The sequence below is a fragment of the Oncorhynchus masou genome, chromosome 1, assembly GCF_036934945.1.
Source record: "Oncorhynchus masou masou isolate Uvic2021 chromosome 1, UVic_Omas_1.1, whole genome shotgun sequence".
In the NCBI taxonomy this organism is placed as follows: Eukaryota; Metazoa; Chordata; class Actinopteri; order Salmoniformes; family Salmonidae; genus Oncorhynchus; species Oncorhynchus masou.
Genome location: NC_088212.1, coordinates 76,262,435 through 76,281,080, shown reverse-complemented (window position 1 = coordinate 76,281,080; position 18,646 = coordinate 76,262,435). Strand labels below are relative to the sequence as shown.

The 18,646-nt window shown below is 44.8% G+C and overlaps 1 protein-coding gene across 1 annotated transcript in view; it reads left to right on the top strand.

Moving 5' to 3' along the window:
- The window catches only part of LOC135550854 (transcription initiation factor TFIID subunit 4-like), a 128,680-nt gene extending 110,249 nt beyond the window's left edge, over window positions 1–18,431 (top strand). Inside the window, exon 14 of the mRNA XM_064982028.1 lies at window positions 15,518–18,431. Coding sequence (XP_064838100.1) covers window positions 15,518–15,688 — 171 coding nt within the window. The 3' untranslated portion in view covers window positions 15,689–18,431. The remainder of the gene's footprint in view (window positions 1–15,517) is intronic.
- The last annotated feature ends 215 nt before the right edge of the window (window positions 18,432–18,646 follow it).

The window sequence follows — 18,646 nt, the reverse complement described above, 5'->3', positions numbered from 1 at the left end:
TGACAGAGGACACTACTACGGTGTAAACCAGGCACATTACATCCACTCTGCTGTCTGACAGAGGACACTACTACGGTGTAAACCAGGCACATTACATCCACTCTGCTGTCTAACAGAGGACACTACTATGGTGTAAACCAGGCACATTACATCCACTCTGCTGTCTGACAGAGGACACTACTACAGTGTAAAGTGTAAACCAGGCACATTACATCCACTCTGCTGTCTGACAGAGGACACTACTACAGTGTAAACCAGGCACATTGCATGGCGCTGTGCTCACGGTGATTTGGATGCTGTGCAGTAGCAGTTTAGTAGGAAGTCTACCATTGACTGGGAACACAATGGCTTTGGGTGTGTTTGAATATCAGGCAACGCTGGAGGTGTTAGTCGGCAGGGCGGGCGCCGGTGGGCGCTCCCGCAGCCGTCCGCCCCTGGTGCAGGAAGAATGAAGCACTTCCTTTTACATGATAGGTAATTATTATAGCAGAGAAGGGTGTGGGTTTAATACTGAGTCAATATGTAGATAAGGTTTTATACATACACACAGTTAGATTAGCTGCCTGAGAAGACAATGCTGTTACTGTAGAACAGGTTGCTAAAACGCTGTGCAGGTGTACTGAGGAAGCCTTTAGGGCCTCTGCAGGAGAAATCTGTTGAGAGAACTGAAGCTTCCAGTGTATGTGAAGAAGGCTGGGTGGAGTGTGAGGATGAGTCCCAATAACTGAAGACAAACAGGGAGCTGCACATCTCTTCTTAACCTTTGACCCTGTGGGTGTCTCTCCTAATTGGCCCGAATGGAGCCTAGACTCATCCCCTAATCACCTACAGTATGCTTCTCATACTCTCTAGTACTGTTCACTTTTTTCCACCTAGTCCCACAAAGCTGAACACCATGTCAAGAAAATAAGGATTTTTGAATTAGATGTAAAATGTGCTGTAAATGTCCCCGGTTTGACAACCCCTTTCAATATGACACCCAGCCTTGGGTAGGTAGGTCAAACATGCACATGGAGTTGCTCTTTAGAATTAAACTTTTCAAGTTTCAGTTGGTTCTTTCTGGGGCATCTATATAAAACATGAAGATCATCTCTATCTGTCCCCTGCAGACCGAGGATGTTAATCAGAGCTGCTCTTCAGACGTAGCCTACTCCCCCTGCCTTTAATGACACACTGTAGCTACACGCTTTATACACGCTTTACATCAGGTGGGGATTGGTGACAGGAGCAGTACAGGGACAGAGCGTACGACGGCTAAGGCGATAGTTTGCAAAAAAGGACCCATTTATTTGAGATCAAGGACCTGTTAGAGTTTGAACCTTCACTGGAAAACTCCTCTCTAATATCTCAGTGATCTGCATAAGCAGTCCCTTGGTGCTCTGGGTTACATTACATGTTCCTTGGAAGTGAAAAGTGTCGCTTCTCGTATGTGGTTTTATGGGAAAACACTGACAGTTCTGGGTAGATGGGTAGAGTGTGGTGCTCTGGGATCTACTCTTGTGCCTATAGTTTGCCTCCCATTACCCTGTGAAGTCAGGATCTATTAGTACCACAGTACGATGCTCTATAGTTCTCTAATGTTGGCTACCATTACGCTAGCCTACTTTCTTCTCCCCAATTAGGCCATTTCTGTCTGGGATGTGTTCAGTAATGTGTTCAGTATCTGGTCATCCTTTACTCTTTCCTTAGTAGCTTCTTTATTTCTGTTTGCTGGTTCCTTTTCCCTCCCTGTCCAAGTTTAGGAGTGATTCACTTCAACAAAGACATCTGAGTTGGACCACAGCCCTCATTTGGCATATTTCTTAAAGGCCCAATGCAGCTGTTTTTATATCAATATCAAAACATGTCTGGGTAACAATGAACTACCACACTGTTATTGTTTCCCTTAAAATTGAAATAAAATAAATAGCTTTTTAGCCACAAACAAGAATTTTGCTAGGACTGTCTGGGAGTGGTCTGAGTGGGGAGGGGAAAACTTAAAACTAGCTGTTATTGGCAAAGAAGTTTGGAACTGTCTTTCTTATTGGTCTATTAATACATTTACAGCATGGTGATGTCATCAGGCAAGCCGAAACTCCCGCTCTGTGTAGATCATATTTTCAACCAGCAACTATCAGCAAATAACAATGATCACTTTTTTTCACTCTTTCACAGTGTTAGTTTCATCTGCTGTTGTACAATATAATATAAAATACAGGGACAACTGAATGTTCACTGCACTGGGCCTTTAAAAGTAGCTAACCATCAGTTGAAAAACACCCGACCAGTGCCTTGGTTATTAACTCAGTCACCACCCACTCATTCAACTTGAATTAAACATTTAAAACCGCAAGAAATGACACTGCCACACCATTTAAAGTGTGTAAAAACCAACAAGGGCTCATTAGCAGAGTACTTCTGAAGACAAGCATTCTGACTTGAGACTCATTACACTTTCCCCATTTTAACTCTAATTGGGTTCATTTTATATATGAAACGCTCTGAATATTTAATGCAGAAAAAGTTTGGCACAACTGATACTTTCTGAACAGCAGTTCTGAAGATACTTGCCCTGATAAATTGCCAAGGTTATCAAGCATGTAGAGTACAGTATTGTCCTATTAGTAGTATGTTGTATTGCTGGAGATATAACTTCAGAATGGGTTGCTAGGATGGGGGTTCCATGTTCAACAGTCTAATAGTCTTATTGTTTAAATGTCCATGTCTTTTAATGTTAAAATACAAAGACATTTCATGTTGCGTCTAATCGATTTGATTTAGGTAATAACAGCTCTGTTGTTGTACCACTGGCAAACAATAGACCCTCAACCCCACAATGTTATTACCAACTTTAACATTGGGAATATAACCTACTTAATATATTGCAGTCTCTTAATTTGGTAAGATAGTCAGCTAGTCCAGCTAAGAGCGTTGCAATTAAACATATTAAAAAATATGTTGTGTTTTTTGTTGTAGTTTCTGCCATCTCCGACTCGCTCCTCAACAAAATCTTTTGTTTCTCTGAGGTTGGAAAATAAAAAACACCCCAGAATCTGTTTCCAGGCAGGGAAGTTTGAAGTTCTTTGTTTGGAAGGAAGGTTCCGGGTGCTGCACACTGTTTAGCTTGGTGACCCTGTGACTGTCTTCTGAGGAGTTGTATGAGCAGCCCTCCAGAATACTGCTTCAGGTTCAGCTTTCATCTTAGCAGTAACCTGTGGACTTTGAAACTCAAGGCGATGGAATTGCAGCTTTGTCAGTACACTACTAATTAGAAAATTCCTAACCTAAAGCAAGATGTTTTAATTATGTGTTGTGTCAACGAGTTTGCAGATTTAATCCATGGTTGGTACACACTCAAGTGTACCACGAACTGTGTTGTTGTACTCACACCGTAAATCAACTGTTAGGGATTTGTTTTAAGGCTCTTTTTCCCTTTCCTCTATCTGCCCCGATAACCTTCTGCCTTCTCATCCTCCATGTTTGTTTTAAGCCATCACATGCTTAAGCAGCCAAACTAGATGGTGAGTTAATGTGTTAGCTCGTGAAAAAGCTGTTCTGATTTGCGTTGGTTTGTGTTGTGTGTGAGGCTGAACAGTGTGACAGCGAGGCTATAGAGCTGTAGCTGGGTGTAGACAACAGCTCTGGTCTGTTGCTGTGAGTCAGTGTGAGGAAAGCCAGGAAAGGGTTAAACAGAAATTGAGCGGGGATGCTGGGGGCAGCAGTGCTGCAGAACATAGCAGTGTTCGTGCGAAGGCAAGTCATTTCCCGAAACACTGCAGACACATGGCCTGCGGCGCTCTGAAACCTTTGGAGACCAAAATGGCTTGCAGGAGTTAGAAGTAATAAGGTGTTTTTTTGCCTCTTTCTCCTTGACTGAAATTCTGCACGGTTGCTATGCATTATTGCCATGGAGCTGGGTAGCAGTTTTTATGTTTTATGTAGGTATTAAGATGCTCTGCAACTGGCATTTTTGTTGTATATTTGTTGTTCTTTAGTGGAGAACCAAATGGAAATTGTTTGTTTCGAAAGTAATTCCTACATATTTGTATTATGATCAGAATGCCAGACCTGACTATTTTTCTCTCGTATTTGTTCAGTTTTTCCTTTTTTGTAATCTTTTCAAGGACAAAGGGAAAATATGAGACCCTTTTTAGATTAAAATGACTATATTTACCTTACATGGATGAACATTCTCTCTGTCTGTCTCTGTCTCTTTCTGTCTCTTTCTCTGTCTCTCTCTCTCTCTCTCTCTCTGTGTGTTTCATTGTCATAGTGCTTTCCTTTCTGGTGTATGGTTTCCCACAGAATAGGACCTCTCTATGAGCCCTGACCCTCCACAAGGTCAGATAAAGGGCAATCTGTGTACGAGTCTGAACATAAACCTGCAGTATTAGTCCAGTCTTCCTCTGTCCTCTCTCCCATCCTGACCCCCTGATTACCAGCAGACTGAACCAAAGCCTTTTCATCCCCTCCCCTGGTTCTGTTAATCTTGGCTTGCCTTCTCTTCATGGTTCAAAGAGTGGCTCCGGCATATAATCTGGTGTATGGTACATCTGTGAATTATTATTCTAATTCTTTATACGTTTATTAGAGCTGAATAAACTCCACATCAAATACATCACTTGGGCGATGTCAAAAGGCCCGGGGCAAATCAGCCGACATCTGTTAACTCTTTCAAAATGGCCTCATCCAGCATGTCTGTGGGCGTATAGGGGAGAGGGAGAGAAAGAAAGAGCGAAAGAAAGAGGGACAGAGGGAGAGAGACCAATGGAGACAGAGAAAAGAGGGAGAAGGAGAAAGAGAGGGAGAGAAAGAGAGAGAGGGGCTCTGTTGCTGATTAATGGCTGCCGTAGGAGAGAGGGAGAGGCGGTTGGGCAGACGGAGAGTGCAGACCGAGCGTGGAGAGAGAGGGACTGCACTCCCACGGCTGGGCTACACACTATAAACAGAACTGAGGGAGGGAGGGAGGAGAGGAGCATTCCCTGGATGAAATGCAGCGTGGAGGTGAACATGTGGGAAAGCTTTGTGTTCCTGGCACACAGTCAGTCAGTCGGTACGGTGATGATGGGAGGGCCTTTCCTAACTTCACAGAGCAGGGCGGCGGGTCGGGCTCTTTGACTAAGAGGGACTAACACCCTCACTCACCCTTTTACCACCGTCTGACCACTGGTCCCCCGTTAGATGTTCCCAGTTGCACAGCCGGCCAGCCACAGTCATGACTGTTGTACTGTTAATGTCTGGTTGTGCCTTGTCACAATAACTCCTGGTTTAGCTTGTCAATAAAGAGGTTTCGTTGTAAGTCTGTTTGTAAGTCAGAGATTTTTTTTGTTGCCTTGAGGTTCAGGCTTTATGAACATGTGGAAAGGGATGGTTTAACATGTAAGTTGTAGGTTAATATGTACATACAGCCCACATAGCCAAGCTATTTCTTGACCTTACAGATTTTTTCCCAGAATGTGAAACACACACATTAGATGACTTTCCCATGTTGGAGAAACTGGGCAGACTGCTGTGTGCATATGCACTCTTGTCTGTCTGTGTGTCTACGCACCTGTCTGCATCCTCCTCTCCTCCCAGACCCCTGTCTGCATCCTCCTCTCCTCCCAGACCCCTGTCTGCAGCCTCCTCTCCTCCCAGACCCCTGTCTGCATCCTCCTCTCTTCCCAGCCCCCTGTCTGCATCCTCCTCTCCTCCCAGCCCCTGTCTGCATCCTCCTCTCTTCCCAGCCCCCTGTCTGCAGCCTCCTCTCCTCCCAACCCCCTGTCTGCATCCTCCTCTCCTCCCAGCCCCCTGTCTGCATCCTCCTCTCCTCCCAGACCCCTGTCTGCAGCCTCCTCTCCTCCCAGACCCCTGTCTGCATCCTCCTCTCCTCCCAGCCCCCTGTCTGCATCCTCCTCTCCTCCCAGACCCCTGTCTGCAGCCTCCTCTCCTCCCAGACCCCTGTCTGCATCCTCCTCTCCTCCCAGCCCCCTGTCTGCAGCCTCCTCTCCTCCCAGACCCCTGTCTGCAGCCTCCTCTCCTCCCAACCCCCTGTCTGCAGCCTCCTCTCCTCCCAGCCCCCTGTCTGCAGCCTCCTCTCCTCCCAGCACCCTGTCTGCATCCTCCTCTCCTCCCAGCCCCCTGTCTGCATCCTCCTCTCCTCCCAGACCCCTGTCTGCATCCTCCTCTCCTCCCAGACCCCTGTCTGCAGCCTCCTCTCCTCCCAACCCCCTGTCTGCAGCCTCCTCTCCTCCCAGCCCCCTGTCTGCATCCTCCTCTCCTCCCAACCCCCTGTCTGCATCCTCCTCTCCTCCCAGCCCCCTGTCTGCATCCTCCTCTCCTCCCAACCCCCTGTCTGCAGCCTCCTCTCCTCCCAGCCCCCTGTCTGCATCCTCCTCTCCTCCCAACCCCCTGTCTGCAGCCTCCTCTCCTCCCAGCCCCCTGTCTGCATCCTCCTCTCCTCCCAACCCCCTGTCTGCAGCCTCCTCTCCTCCCAACCCCCTGTCTGCAGCCTCCTCTCCTCCCAGCCCCCTGTCTGCAGCCTCCTCTTTTCCCAGACCCTGTCTGCAGCCTCCTCTCCTCTCTACATAGTGCTGATCCAGCAGTATTGGCTCTGCTGGGCCAACCAATCCAACCCTCTCTGTGCTGTGTAGAGCTGTGTGTATGCCAGGAAAAGTGGGCCATTAACCCTCAGCCCGAAGGTGTGACCTGAGCCAAATCCAATATTGGCTCTAGCATCAAAGCCCGGTGCCACTCAAGTTCAAAGCTGCTGATCAGCAGAAAGACCCTAAACAATAAAGGACCAAATGCTAATTCCTAAGACACCTAGGAGCTTCAACACCACCAGACAATTAGCCAGGAGAGGAGAGGAGAGAGAAAACATACATTATTAATCAAAAGTAAATTTAGCAAAGTGGGGACTAATCTTGGCCCTCTCTGCACCCAAGGTTGAACAGTAGATCAGGGAAGATAGAAAATATTGAAGGTAGACTGACCTGAGCTCACCATTTCCTTACTGTGGAAGAAAGAAATCTTCCCTTTATGGTATAGATACTATCCTATAGTAATGAGTGAATAACACAGCAGTGTATGGAGCACAAATATCTAAATATCTAAGCATCCTCTTGCTGTCTTCCTGATCAGTTTGTGTGCTGAAATATGTAGGCGCCATAATGATACTGAGTGTACTATGCACATCATGTCAGTTGTGTCGTTGTGTGTTTCTGCATGTACATGCACACCCACGCTCCCTGGTCTCCCAGCCAGTGTGTCTATCCAATTGGCACACTGTCCTGTTAGAGTGTGGAGGTGAGGAGGTAAGGGCTGTAGCCAGTGTTAACGGACTGGGGCCCTTCTCTAGAGTATCCAGTCTCTATAGTCACCTCTCCTCTCAGCCCCCTGTCCTCTCCTCAGGTTCTCCACAGCTCTGTCTGTCTGTGTGTCTCAGGGCACCAAACAACTGGAACGTCTGAAAGGAGGTATCCCTGTGTGTGTTGCAGGATGGATATGTCATGTGACATAATGCCTCGCAGCACCCATCACAGATAAAATGACAGATGCTGCTTTTTGCCTCGTGGATCTTTCTCAGCAGCAAAGACGAACTCTCTCTGTCTGTCTCCCTCCCTCTCTTTCTCTCTCTATCTCTCTCCACGGTGACCTTACGAAGCGTGCCATTCTGCCGTTCATTTAATGTCAGACACCATTACTATATAATTGCTGTTTGACGGGAAAAGCGTGGTGTTTTGACTTCTCGCCGCTCCTTATATCTGACACTCAGCCATCTGCTTTGTTTTCTGTTTGTATTTTCCCCCTTAACATGAGTCAACATGCATTTGAAAGAGGGATTGGTCTCCATAGATACAGACAACAACAGACCGTGTGTTTGGGTTGCTGGCAGGTTGCAGGCTTATTACGATGAGGGGAGGAGGAAGAGAAGAGGCTGCCTGCGTCGCTGCTGCGTTAGCTAAGTGAAATCAGCTTGGCTCGCTGGCAGCAGACTGACCTTTCTCCCTGTATTTGGATCACTTACCCAGGCTGAGGCTCGCCATGAACTGGGTACCCACAGGAGATGAGTGAGGCATTCTGGGAGCTCCAGACCACAAGGCTAGGGGGCTAGTAGTGATGTCCAGGGCTACTGCCCATCCCCACCTTCCTCCTCACCCCTCCACGCCACACGCCGGCGGCCACCCGCCCCGTCTGTCCAGGTGGATGGATGGCTTTGATTGGTGGAGTGTGTTGCTGTGTCGCAGGGCGGTGGGGTGAGTGGCAGTAATTGGCATGGCAGCGGGCAGGCCCATCTTTCACGTGTGGTCAGTCGTGATTGGCCTGATGAGCCAGGCAGGGTGAGGGTAGGGGCGGAGGCCTGTCCCGGGTGCACCTCCACCCCGACTGGCCCTCCCGACTTGTCAACATCACTGACAGGAACAGATGTGTGGAGAGAGACATGGGAGGGACAAATGGAACTATATTCCCTATATAGAGCACTACTTTTGACCAGAGCTCTATGAGTACTAGAGTGCACTCTATAGGGAATAACTTTTGACCAGAGCTCTATGAGCACTATAGTGCACTCTAAAAGGAATAACATTTGGCCAGAGCTCTATGAGCACTATAGTGTACTCTATAGGGAATAACTTTTGACCAGAGCTCTATGAGTACTATAGTGCACTCTATAGGGAATAACCTTTGACCAGAGCTCTATGAGTACTATAGTGCACTCTATAGGGAATAACCTTTGACCAGAGCTCTATGAGTACTATAGTGTACTCTATAGGGAATAACTTTTGACCAGAGCTCTATGAGCACTATAGTTTACTCTATAGGGAATAACCTTTAACCAGAGCTCTATGAACACTATAGTGTACTCTAAAAGGACTAACATTTGGCCAGAGCTCTATGAGCACTATAGTGTACTCTATAGGGAATAACTTTTGACCAGAGCTCTATGAGTACTATAGTGCACTCTATAGGGAATAACTTTTGACCAGAGCTCTATGAGTACTATAGTGCACTCTATAGGGAATAACTTTTGACCAGAGCTCTATGAGTACTATAGTGCACTCTATAGGGAATAACTTTTGACCAGAGCTCTATGAGCACTATAGTGTACTCTATAGGGAATAACTTTTGACCAGAGCTCTATGAGTACTATAATGCACTCTAAAAGGAATAATGTTTGGCCAGAGCTCTATGAGTACTATAGTGCACTCTATAGGGAATAACTTTTGACCAGAGCTCTATGAGTACTATAGTGCACTCTATAGGGAATCACTTTTGACCAGAGCTCTATGAGTACTATAGTGCACTCTATAGGAACAACTTTTGACCTGAGCTCTATGAGCACTATAGTGTACTCTATAGGGAATAACCTTTAACCAGAGCTCTATGAGCACTATAGTGCACTCTAAAAGGAATAACATTTGGCCAGAGCTCTATGAGCACTATAGTGTACTCTATAGGGAATAACTTTTGACCAGAGCTCTATGAGTACTATAGTGCACTCTATAGGGAATAACCTTTGACCAGAGCTCTATGAGTACTATAGTGCACTCTATAGGGAATAACCTTTGACCAGAGCTCTATGAGTACTATAGTGTACTCTATAGGGAATAACTTTTGACCAGAGCTCTATGAGCACTATAGTTTACTCTATAGGGAATAACCTTTAACCAGAGCTCTATGAACACTATAGTGTACTCTAAAAGGACTAACATTTGTCCAGAGCTCTATGAGCACTATAGTGTACTCTATATGGAATAACTTTTGACCAGAGCTCTATGAGTACTATAGTGCACTCTATAGGGAATAACTTTTGACCAGAGCTCTATGAGTACTATAGTGCACTCTATAGGGAATAACTTTTGACCAGAGCTCTATGAGTACTATAGTGCACTCTATAGGGAATAACTTTTGACCAGAGCTCTATGAGCACTATAGTGTACTCTATAGGGAATAACTTTTGACCAGAGTTCTATGAGTACTATAATGCACTCTAAAAGGAATAATGTTTGGCCAGAGCTCTATGAGTACTATAGTGCACTCTATAGGGAATAACTTTTGACCAGAGCTCTATGAGTACTATAGTGCACTCTATAGGGAATCACTTTTGACCAGAGCTCTATGAGTACTATAGTGCACTCTATAGGAACAACTTTTGACCTGAGCTCTATGAGCACTATAGTGTACTCTATAGGGAATAACTTTTGACCAGAGCCCTATGAGGACTATAGCGTACTCTGTAGGGAATCATTTTTGACCAGAGTGCTATAGTGCCCTCTATAGGGAATAACTTTTGACCAGAGTCCTATGGATACTTTAGTGCACTCTATAGGGAATAACTTTTGACCAGAGCTCTATGAGTACTATAGTGCACTCTATAGGGAATAACTTTTGACCAGAGCTCTATGAGTACTATAGTGCACTCTATAGGGAATAACTTTTGACCAGAGCTCTATGAGTACTATAGTGCACTCTATAGGGAATAACTTTTGACCAGAGCTCTATAAGTACTATAGTGCACTCTATAGGGAATAACTTTTGACCAGAGCTCTATGAGCACTATAGTGTACTCTATAGGGAATAACTTTTGACCAGAGCTCTATGAGTACTATAATGCACTCTAAAAGGAATAATGTTTGGCCAGAGCTCTATGAGTACTATAGTGCACTCTATAGGGAATAACTTTTGACCAGAGCTCTATGAGTACTATAGTGCACTCTATAGGGAATCACTTTTGACCAGAGCTCTATGAGTACTATAGTGCACTCTATAGGGAACAACTTTTGACCTGAGCTCTATGAGCACTATAGTGTACTCTATAGGGAATAACTTTTGACCAGAGCCCTATGAGGACTATAGCGTACTCTGTAGGGAATCATTTTTGACCAGAGTGCTATAGTGCCCTCTATAGGGAATAACTTTTGACCAGAGTCCTATGGATACTTTAGTGCACTCTATAGGGAATAACTTTTGACCAGAGCTCTATGAGTACTATAGTGCACTCTATAGGGAATAACTTTTGACCAGAGCTCTATGAGTACTATAGTGCACTCTATAGGGAATAACTTTTGACCAGAGCTCTATGAGTACTATAGTGCACTCTATAGGGAATAACTTTTGACCAGAGCTCTATGAGCACTATAGTGTACTCTATAGGGAATAACTTTTGACCAGAGCTCTATGAGTACTATAATGCACTCTAAAAGGAATAATGTTTGGCCAGAGTACTATAGTGCACTCTATAGGGAATAACTTTTGACCAGAGCTCTATGAGTACTATAGTGCACTCTATAGGGAATCACTTTTGACCAGAGCTCTATGAGTACTATAGTGCACTCTATAGGGAACAACTTTTGACCTGAGCTCTATGAGCACTATAGTGTACTCTATAGGGAATAACTTTTGACCAGAGCCCTATGAGGACTATAGCGTACTCTGTAGGGAATCATTTTTGACCAGAGTGCTATAGTGCCCTCTATAGGGAATAACTTTTGACCAGAGTCCTATGGATACTTTAGTGCACTCTATAGGGAATAACTTTTGACCAGAGCCCTATGGATACTTTAGTGCACTCTATAGGGAATGAGGTTCTATTTGGGACGCAACCTAGAGACCACAGAGAGGCTGTGGCCACCCTTACTCCCCCACTGTCATGTATACAACATCTATAGGGTGAGTTTGTACAACTGCACTGTAGTCTTGGGTCCTGTAAATCCATACCTTTCATATGCTTGCAATTAGGCTCTGTCTATACAACTGTGTGTTTATAGAGTGGTGCAATCAATGTAAATGTGGGAGGGTGTTATGGGGAGTTCCTCACGGAAATGGCTGTCTTATTTCTTTCTGACTGGGTTACAGTGGGTGAGTGGGCATTTCGGTGGATTTGCTACCTGATGTTTTTCATTTGGAAACGTAAACGGTTGTCTGTGATTTATATCAGGGTTCTGTATACACTCATTCTATATTTTAATTTTCCCGCTTCTTTGCATAGAATTGAATACAAACGAGGAGTTTGTTTCAGAATGGAAAAGTCCGCTCAAATCTGTGTCAGCTGATTTGTTTATCTAGAGAAAATGTGTTCATTTCCAGGGCGATATAAAGAGCTATGAAGACAATTAAATATGAACAATGTCTTCCCCCTCAGTCTGAGTACATCAAGATTGTTTTCATGATCTTCACATCCTGCTAGTTTACGTGCAAAGTAATGCTGTAAATATCTTTGTACACTAGAATGCACCTAAAGTTCTGGACTTTATTAGTGAATCAGCTTTGATCTCGTTTTCTTACTCTACAAGGGAGTTTTACTTTGTTAAAACTGAAGTAAGGGCTTGTAAGTAAGCATTTCACTGTTGTCACGTTCTGACCTTAGTTATTTTATTATGTCTTTGTTTTAGTATGGTCAGGGGGTGAGTTGGGTCGGTTGTCTATGTTCCTTTTTCTATGTTTTGGGATTTCTGTGTTTGGCCTGGTATGGTTCTCAATCAGAGGCAGCTGTTTATCGTTGTCCCTGATTGAGAACCATATTTAGGTAGCCTGGTTTCACTTTTGAGTTGTGGGTGATTATTTTCTGTTTAGTGTGTGTTGCACCTGACGGAGCTGTTTCGTTTGTTCTCTTTTGTTAATTTGTATTTAGTGTTCAGTTCAGTTTATTAAAAGGATGAACACTTACCAAGCTGCGCATTGGTCTGACATTTCTTACTCCTCGTCAGAGGAGGACGAAGACGAACGTTACAGAATCACCCACCACCAAAGGACCAAGCAGCGTGGTAACGGGCAGCAGCAGCGATCTCAGGACTCCTGGACATGGGAGGAGATTCTGGACGGAAAGGGACTGAGGGGCTGCCTGAGCACAGGCTGGAGAATATCGCCGCCCCAAGGCTGAGCTGGAGGTGGTATGAGGAGGCAGCACGGCAGCGCGGCTGGAAGCCCGAGAGGCAGCCCCAAAAATGTATTGGGGGGTGGCACACGGGGAGTGTGGCTATGTCAGGTAGGAGACCTGCGCCAACTCCCCGTGCTTACCATGGAGAGAGAGGGACCTGGCAGGCACCGTGTTATGCCGTGAGGTGTCCCCGGTGCTCAGGCATAGCCCGGTGCGATACATAGCAGCGCCTCGTATCGGCCGGGCTAGAGTGGGCATCGAGCCAGGTGCCATGAAGCCGGCTCAGCGCATCTGGTCTCCAGTGCGTCTCCTCGGGCCGGGGTACATGGCACCAGCCTTACACATGGTGTCCCCGGTTCGCCAGCACAGCCCAGTGCGGGCTATACCACGTCGCCGCACTGGCCTGGCTACGGGGAGCATTCAACCAGGTAAGGTTGGGCAGGCTCGGTGCTCAAGAGCTCCAGTGCGCCTTCACGGTCCGGTCTATCCGGTGCCACCTCCACGCACCAGCCCTCCAGTGGCAGCCCCCCGCACCAGGCTGTCTCTCCGTCTTCTTCCTACAGGTGCTCCCGCGTGCTCAGCGCTGTCAGAGTCTTCCTCCTTCCCAGCACTGCCAGAGTCGCCCGTCTGTCCTGAGCTGCCAGAGTCGCCCGTCTGTCCTGAGCTGCCAGAGTCGCCCGTCTGTCCTGAGCTGCCAGAGTCGCCCGTCTGTCCTGAGCTGCCAGAGTCGCCCGTCTGTCCTGAGCTGCCAGAGTCGCCCGTCTGTCCTGAGCTGCCAGAGTCGCCCGTCTGTCCTGAGCTGCCAGAGTCGCCCGTCTGTCCTGAGCTGCCAGAGTCGCCCGTCTGTCCTGAGCTGCCAGAGTCGCCCGTCTGTCCTGAGCTGCCAGAGTCGCCCGTCTGTCCTGAGCTGCCAGAGTCGCCCGTCTGTCCTGAGCTGCCAGAGTCGCCCGTCTGTCCTGAGCTGCCAGAGTCGCCCGTCTGTCCTGAGCTGCCAGAGTCGCCCGTCTGTCCTGAGCTGCCAGAGTCGCCCGTCTGTTAGCCAGGAGCTGCCAGAATCGCCTGTCACGCCGGCCCTGCCAGAATCGCCCTTCGGAGCTGCCGGAGTCTCCCGGGGCTAATTTCAAGGGCTACCTTCAAACTCAGTGCCTCTTTGCTTGACAACTTGGGGAAATCAAAATAAATCAGCCAAGACCTCAGAATAACAATTGTAGACTTCCACAAATCTGGTTCATCCTTGGGAGCAATTTCCAAACGCCTGAAGGTACCACGTTCATCTGTACAAACAACAGTACACAAGTAAAAACACAATGGGGCCACGCAGCCGTCATACCGTTCAGGAAGGAGACGCATTCTGTCTGCTTGAGATGAACGTACTTTGGTGCAAAAAGTGCAAATCAGTCCCAGAACAACGGCAAATGACCTTGTGAAGATGCTGGAGGAAACAGCTACAAAAGCATGTATATCCACAGTGAAACAAGTCCTATATCAACATAACCTGAAAGGCCGCTCAGCAAGGAAGAAGCCACTGCTCCAAAACCGCCATAAAAAGCCAGACTACGGTTTGCAACTGCACATGGTGACAAAGATTGTACTTTTTGTGGAAATATGAAACAAAAATGTAACTGTTTGTCCATAATGACGATCGTTATGTTTGGAGGAAAAAGGGGGAGGTTTGCAAGCCGAAGAACACCATCCCAACCGTGAAGCACGGGGGTGGCAGCATCATGTTGTGGAGGTGTTTTGCTGCAGGAGGTGTTGTTGTGGGGGTGTTTTGCTGTGGAGGTGTTTTGCTACACTTCACAAAATAGAAGCAACATCTCAAGACATCAGTCAGGAAGTTAAAGCTTGGTTGCAAATGGTTATTCCAAGTGGACAATAACCCCAAACATACTTCCAAAGTTGTGGCCATCCAAAGTTGTGGCCATCACAAAGCCCTGACCTCATCCTATAGAAAATTTGTGAGCAGAACTGAAAAAGTGTGTGTGAGCGAGGAGGCCTACAAACCTGACTCAGTTACACCAGCTCTGTCAGGAGGAATGGGCCAAAATTCACCCAACTTATTGTGGGATGCTTGTGGAAGGCTACCTGAAGTGTTTGACCCAAGTTAAACAATTTAAAGGCAATGCTACCAAATACTAATTGAGGTTATGTAAACTTCTGATCCACTGGGAATGTGATGAAAGAAATAAAAGCTGAAACAAATAATTCTCTCTACTATTATTCTGACATTTCACATTCCTAAAATAAAGTGGTGATCCTAACTGACCTAAGACAGGGAATTTTTACTAGGATTAAATGTTAGAAATTGTGAAACTGAGTTTAAATGTATTTAGCTAAGGTGTATGTAAACTTCAGACTTCAACACGTTGGATGACTTAGACACAGAGCAGTGAAGGCGTTCACAGTATTGAAAGCCTTGTCATGGATGATATTGATGTTAGTGATCTGTTGTCCCTTACTTACTTTACCTTCCCCTCTATCTGTCTCTTTTCTCTGTCTCTTCTCTCTATCTGTTTGAGTGCCAACTCAAATATTTTGAACTTGAATTGGTTATTTAATTCTTACCAGCCATCTACAGCCGCTAGCCTTGGAGAAAATTATGTTCATGATGTTGGTGTACATGATGTTGAAATGGATATGTTATCCCAGGACTTCCCCATGTCCTCCTCTCTCTCTCCCCAGGTATCAGGCAGCTCAGTGGGGTCGCCGGGCGCCGCCTCCTCCCCCTCCACGTCGTCACAGCGGCAACGTCAACGCATCACCCGCGTCAACCTCAGGGACTTCATCTTCTACATGGAGCAGGAGAGAGAGACAGCCCACTCACTTCTGCTCTACCGGGCTCTGCTCAAGTAGCACCCTCCTCTCTCTCCCAGCACCCTCCTCTCTCTCCCTTACCATCTCCTTCTACCCCTGCAACGTGCCTTCAATCGGGTCAGATGTTTCAGCTCAGTGTCTGTTGTGATGTTGATATTAACGTGGCTTTTGATATGAAGGCGAGAGAAAAAACTCACTAAAATATATTGTATGTGTCTTTATCTGTTTTACACTGAGTACCAAACATTAAGAACACCTTCCTAATATTTCCCTTTTGCCCCCAGAACAGCCTCAGTTCGTCGGGGCATTGACTCTACAAGGTGTCGAAAGTGTTCGACAGGGATGCTGGCCCATGTTGACTCCAATGCTTCCCACAGTTGTCAAGTTGGCTGGATTTCCTTTGGGTGGTGGACCATTCTTGATACACACGGGAAACTGTTGAGCGTGAAAAACCCAGCAGTGTTGCAGTTCTTGACACAAACCGCTGCGCCTGGCACCTACTGCCATACCCCGTTCAAAGGCATTTAAATCTTTTGTCTTGACCATTCACCCTCTGAATGGCACACATATGCAATCCATGATTCAGAAATCCTTCTTTAACCAGTCTCCTCCCCTTCATCTAAACTGATTAAAGTGGATTTAACAGGTGACATCAATAAGGGATCATAGCTTTCACCTGCAGTCTCCTGGTCAGTCTATGTCATGGAAAGAGCAGGTGTCCTTAATGTTTTGTACACTCAGTGTATATGTATTTAGAGTGTTGACTTTAAGGCCATGGTGATGCAAACTCCTTGGGTATTATTGGGATTAGGTTTTTAAGGAGAAATGTGTTTTTGTGTCTAAGGACCTGAGCCAGTACTTTTTCCATGTCAGTTGTACATTTGATGTCCCAGACGAAATACTGAATGAACCATCTCAAAGTGATTTTCTTTAAAAAAAATCATATTCTGAACTTAATACAGCCTACAATATTCTCTAGAATGTATTTGTTGAACAAAGTTCAGTGAATATGGTCACACAAAACTAACATGTCATAGAGTGGTCTGATTCTTTATACCAGAAACTTACCAGAGCAGCTTTTTGGAAAGTTTATCTTCAGAAAATGGATTACAGCATAACAGAAATCAAGCTCTTTAAATGTAAATAGTAATTTTGAATACTTTTCAACAGCATGTATGATATTTTTACCACATGTAATGTTAATGACTCAATACTGAGATTTTCTGTAAAATCATGTGCATTGAAATTTGTTATGATTAGAATGTTATTTTGTTTGGATCCCCATTAGCTGACACCATGACGACAGCTAGTCTACCTGGGGTCCAACACATCCAAGACATTACAGACAAAAATAGTTTGTAATTTACATACAGTACACTTAAAAAACATGAACAAATGGAAAATACCTGAAAGGTAACATTTAACTGTCAATAAGCAAATTGTATTCTTTGTATTCTTTCACTTTATAAACTTTATTTCAATACAATGCAGATAGTCTTATCCAATCCAACAGGTCAATAATGTAACAATGGTCAGAGTTACCACAGTCCACTAATATGGTGGATTCTGGCCAGTCATCCTCATTGACCAAGGCTCAGTAGTCTCTCTCTGTACCACATTTATGGAGAGATTCTTTTTTTCTAAATGTCCCTGTAGAATGTAGACGTTGCCCATCTGTCTCATTGTTTGGGCCCATTTCCACAATACTTTAGGTTGTCTGAAGAACCTATTCTGTGAAGCCAGGTCCATACCCTCAGCAGACGCCCAGAGTGCAGTCTGGTCGTTCGACAAGCAGCTCTTATCTTAGGGTTTCCTCTGTTTCACTTCAAGACTATTAACAACACATATCAGACGTGTGAGCAGCTGGACAGTTGTTGAAGTAGAGTTTTGAGAATTCTTCCTTTAAGCCTAATATTGACATTGCAATGTTTTTAGAGTTGTATGTTTTTATGTTCTCTCTGGAACGAGAGATGGGAGGCGACTGCCTCTCTGTCAGTAGCTCTACATCCTTGTCATTAGGGTCCAACTCTGCAAGGCCTCAGTGTTGTCACCTGTTTCTGACCATCCTCTTATTAACATGGCCTTTCTCTTATTGGTTGGTTGTGAATAGCCTCTATGCAGCTTGTCTTGTGTCGCTTTGTCATTTATTTGTTGAATGGGCAACATTTGAAATGAATGTTCATTGCGGTTCTTTCTAACAGCACTATTATATACAGTTTTTTTATTACTTATACAATGAGAAAAAAACAGAACGCTGTGTTACCAATGTATAGAAAGAAATAGTTCCTGTTTCATAAGCATCAAACAGTATTGTCAGTTGGTGTTGAAAGGGAAACGTATTTTTTAACTATTTATATATTTTTCTTTTGAGTTATTTTTTCATTGGCATTTCATTTGCCACATTTTAGGCAATGCAATTTTATCTCACAAGTACTTATAGTTGAAAAAAAATTAAATTTAAAAGCACAAAAATACCTATTTGTTCAGTGGTTATTAATATTTTAATAATTATTTGTATGATTTCTGATAAATTAACAGGAGAACATTTCTACTACTTCAGCTTTTTAGCCAAAATATAAGGATTACTGATGTACCCCGTTGGAAGATGTTTTAATGTATGGATCATTTGTAAATATTGTTTACAGGACCATGTGTTTATTAGGACTATGTTATTTTTGGTAAACTCTGTACATATCCTGAAAATGTCCTGTTTGTGTGAAAAACATACTTCTGTATTTGTACCTATTTTGTAAAGGAATAAATAAACTGTTTACTAAACTAAGCAGACACAGACTTTTGTGATTTGAGTACAATTTCTTTGAATATCCATAATATCCATATCCATCTGTAATATGTTTAGTAACACTTGATACCATACAGTACAATTCTGTAGTTTTGCAGAGCAGCTGGATTTGGTAGACAGCTTTATTAAAGTACTGTACTTAAATTGTGTAGCTGTAGCTTAAGTGTTGTAATTACTGTACTATATAACAGGTT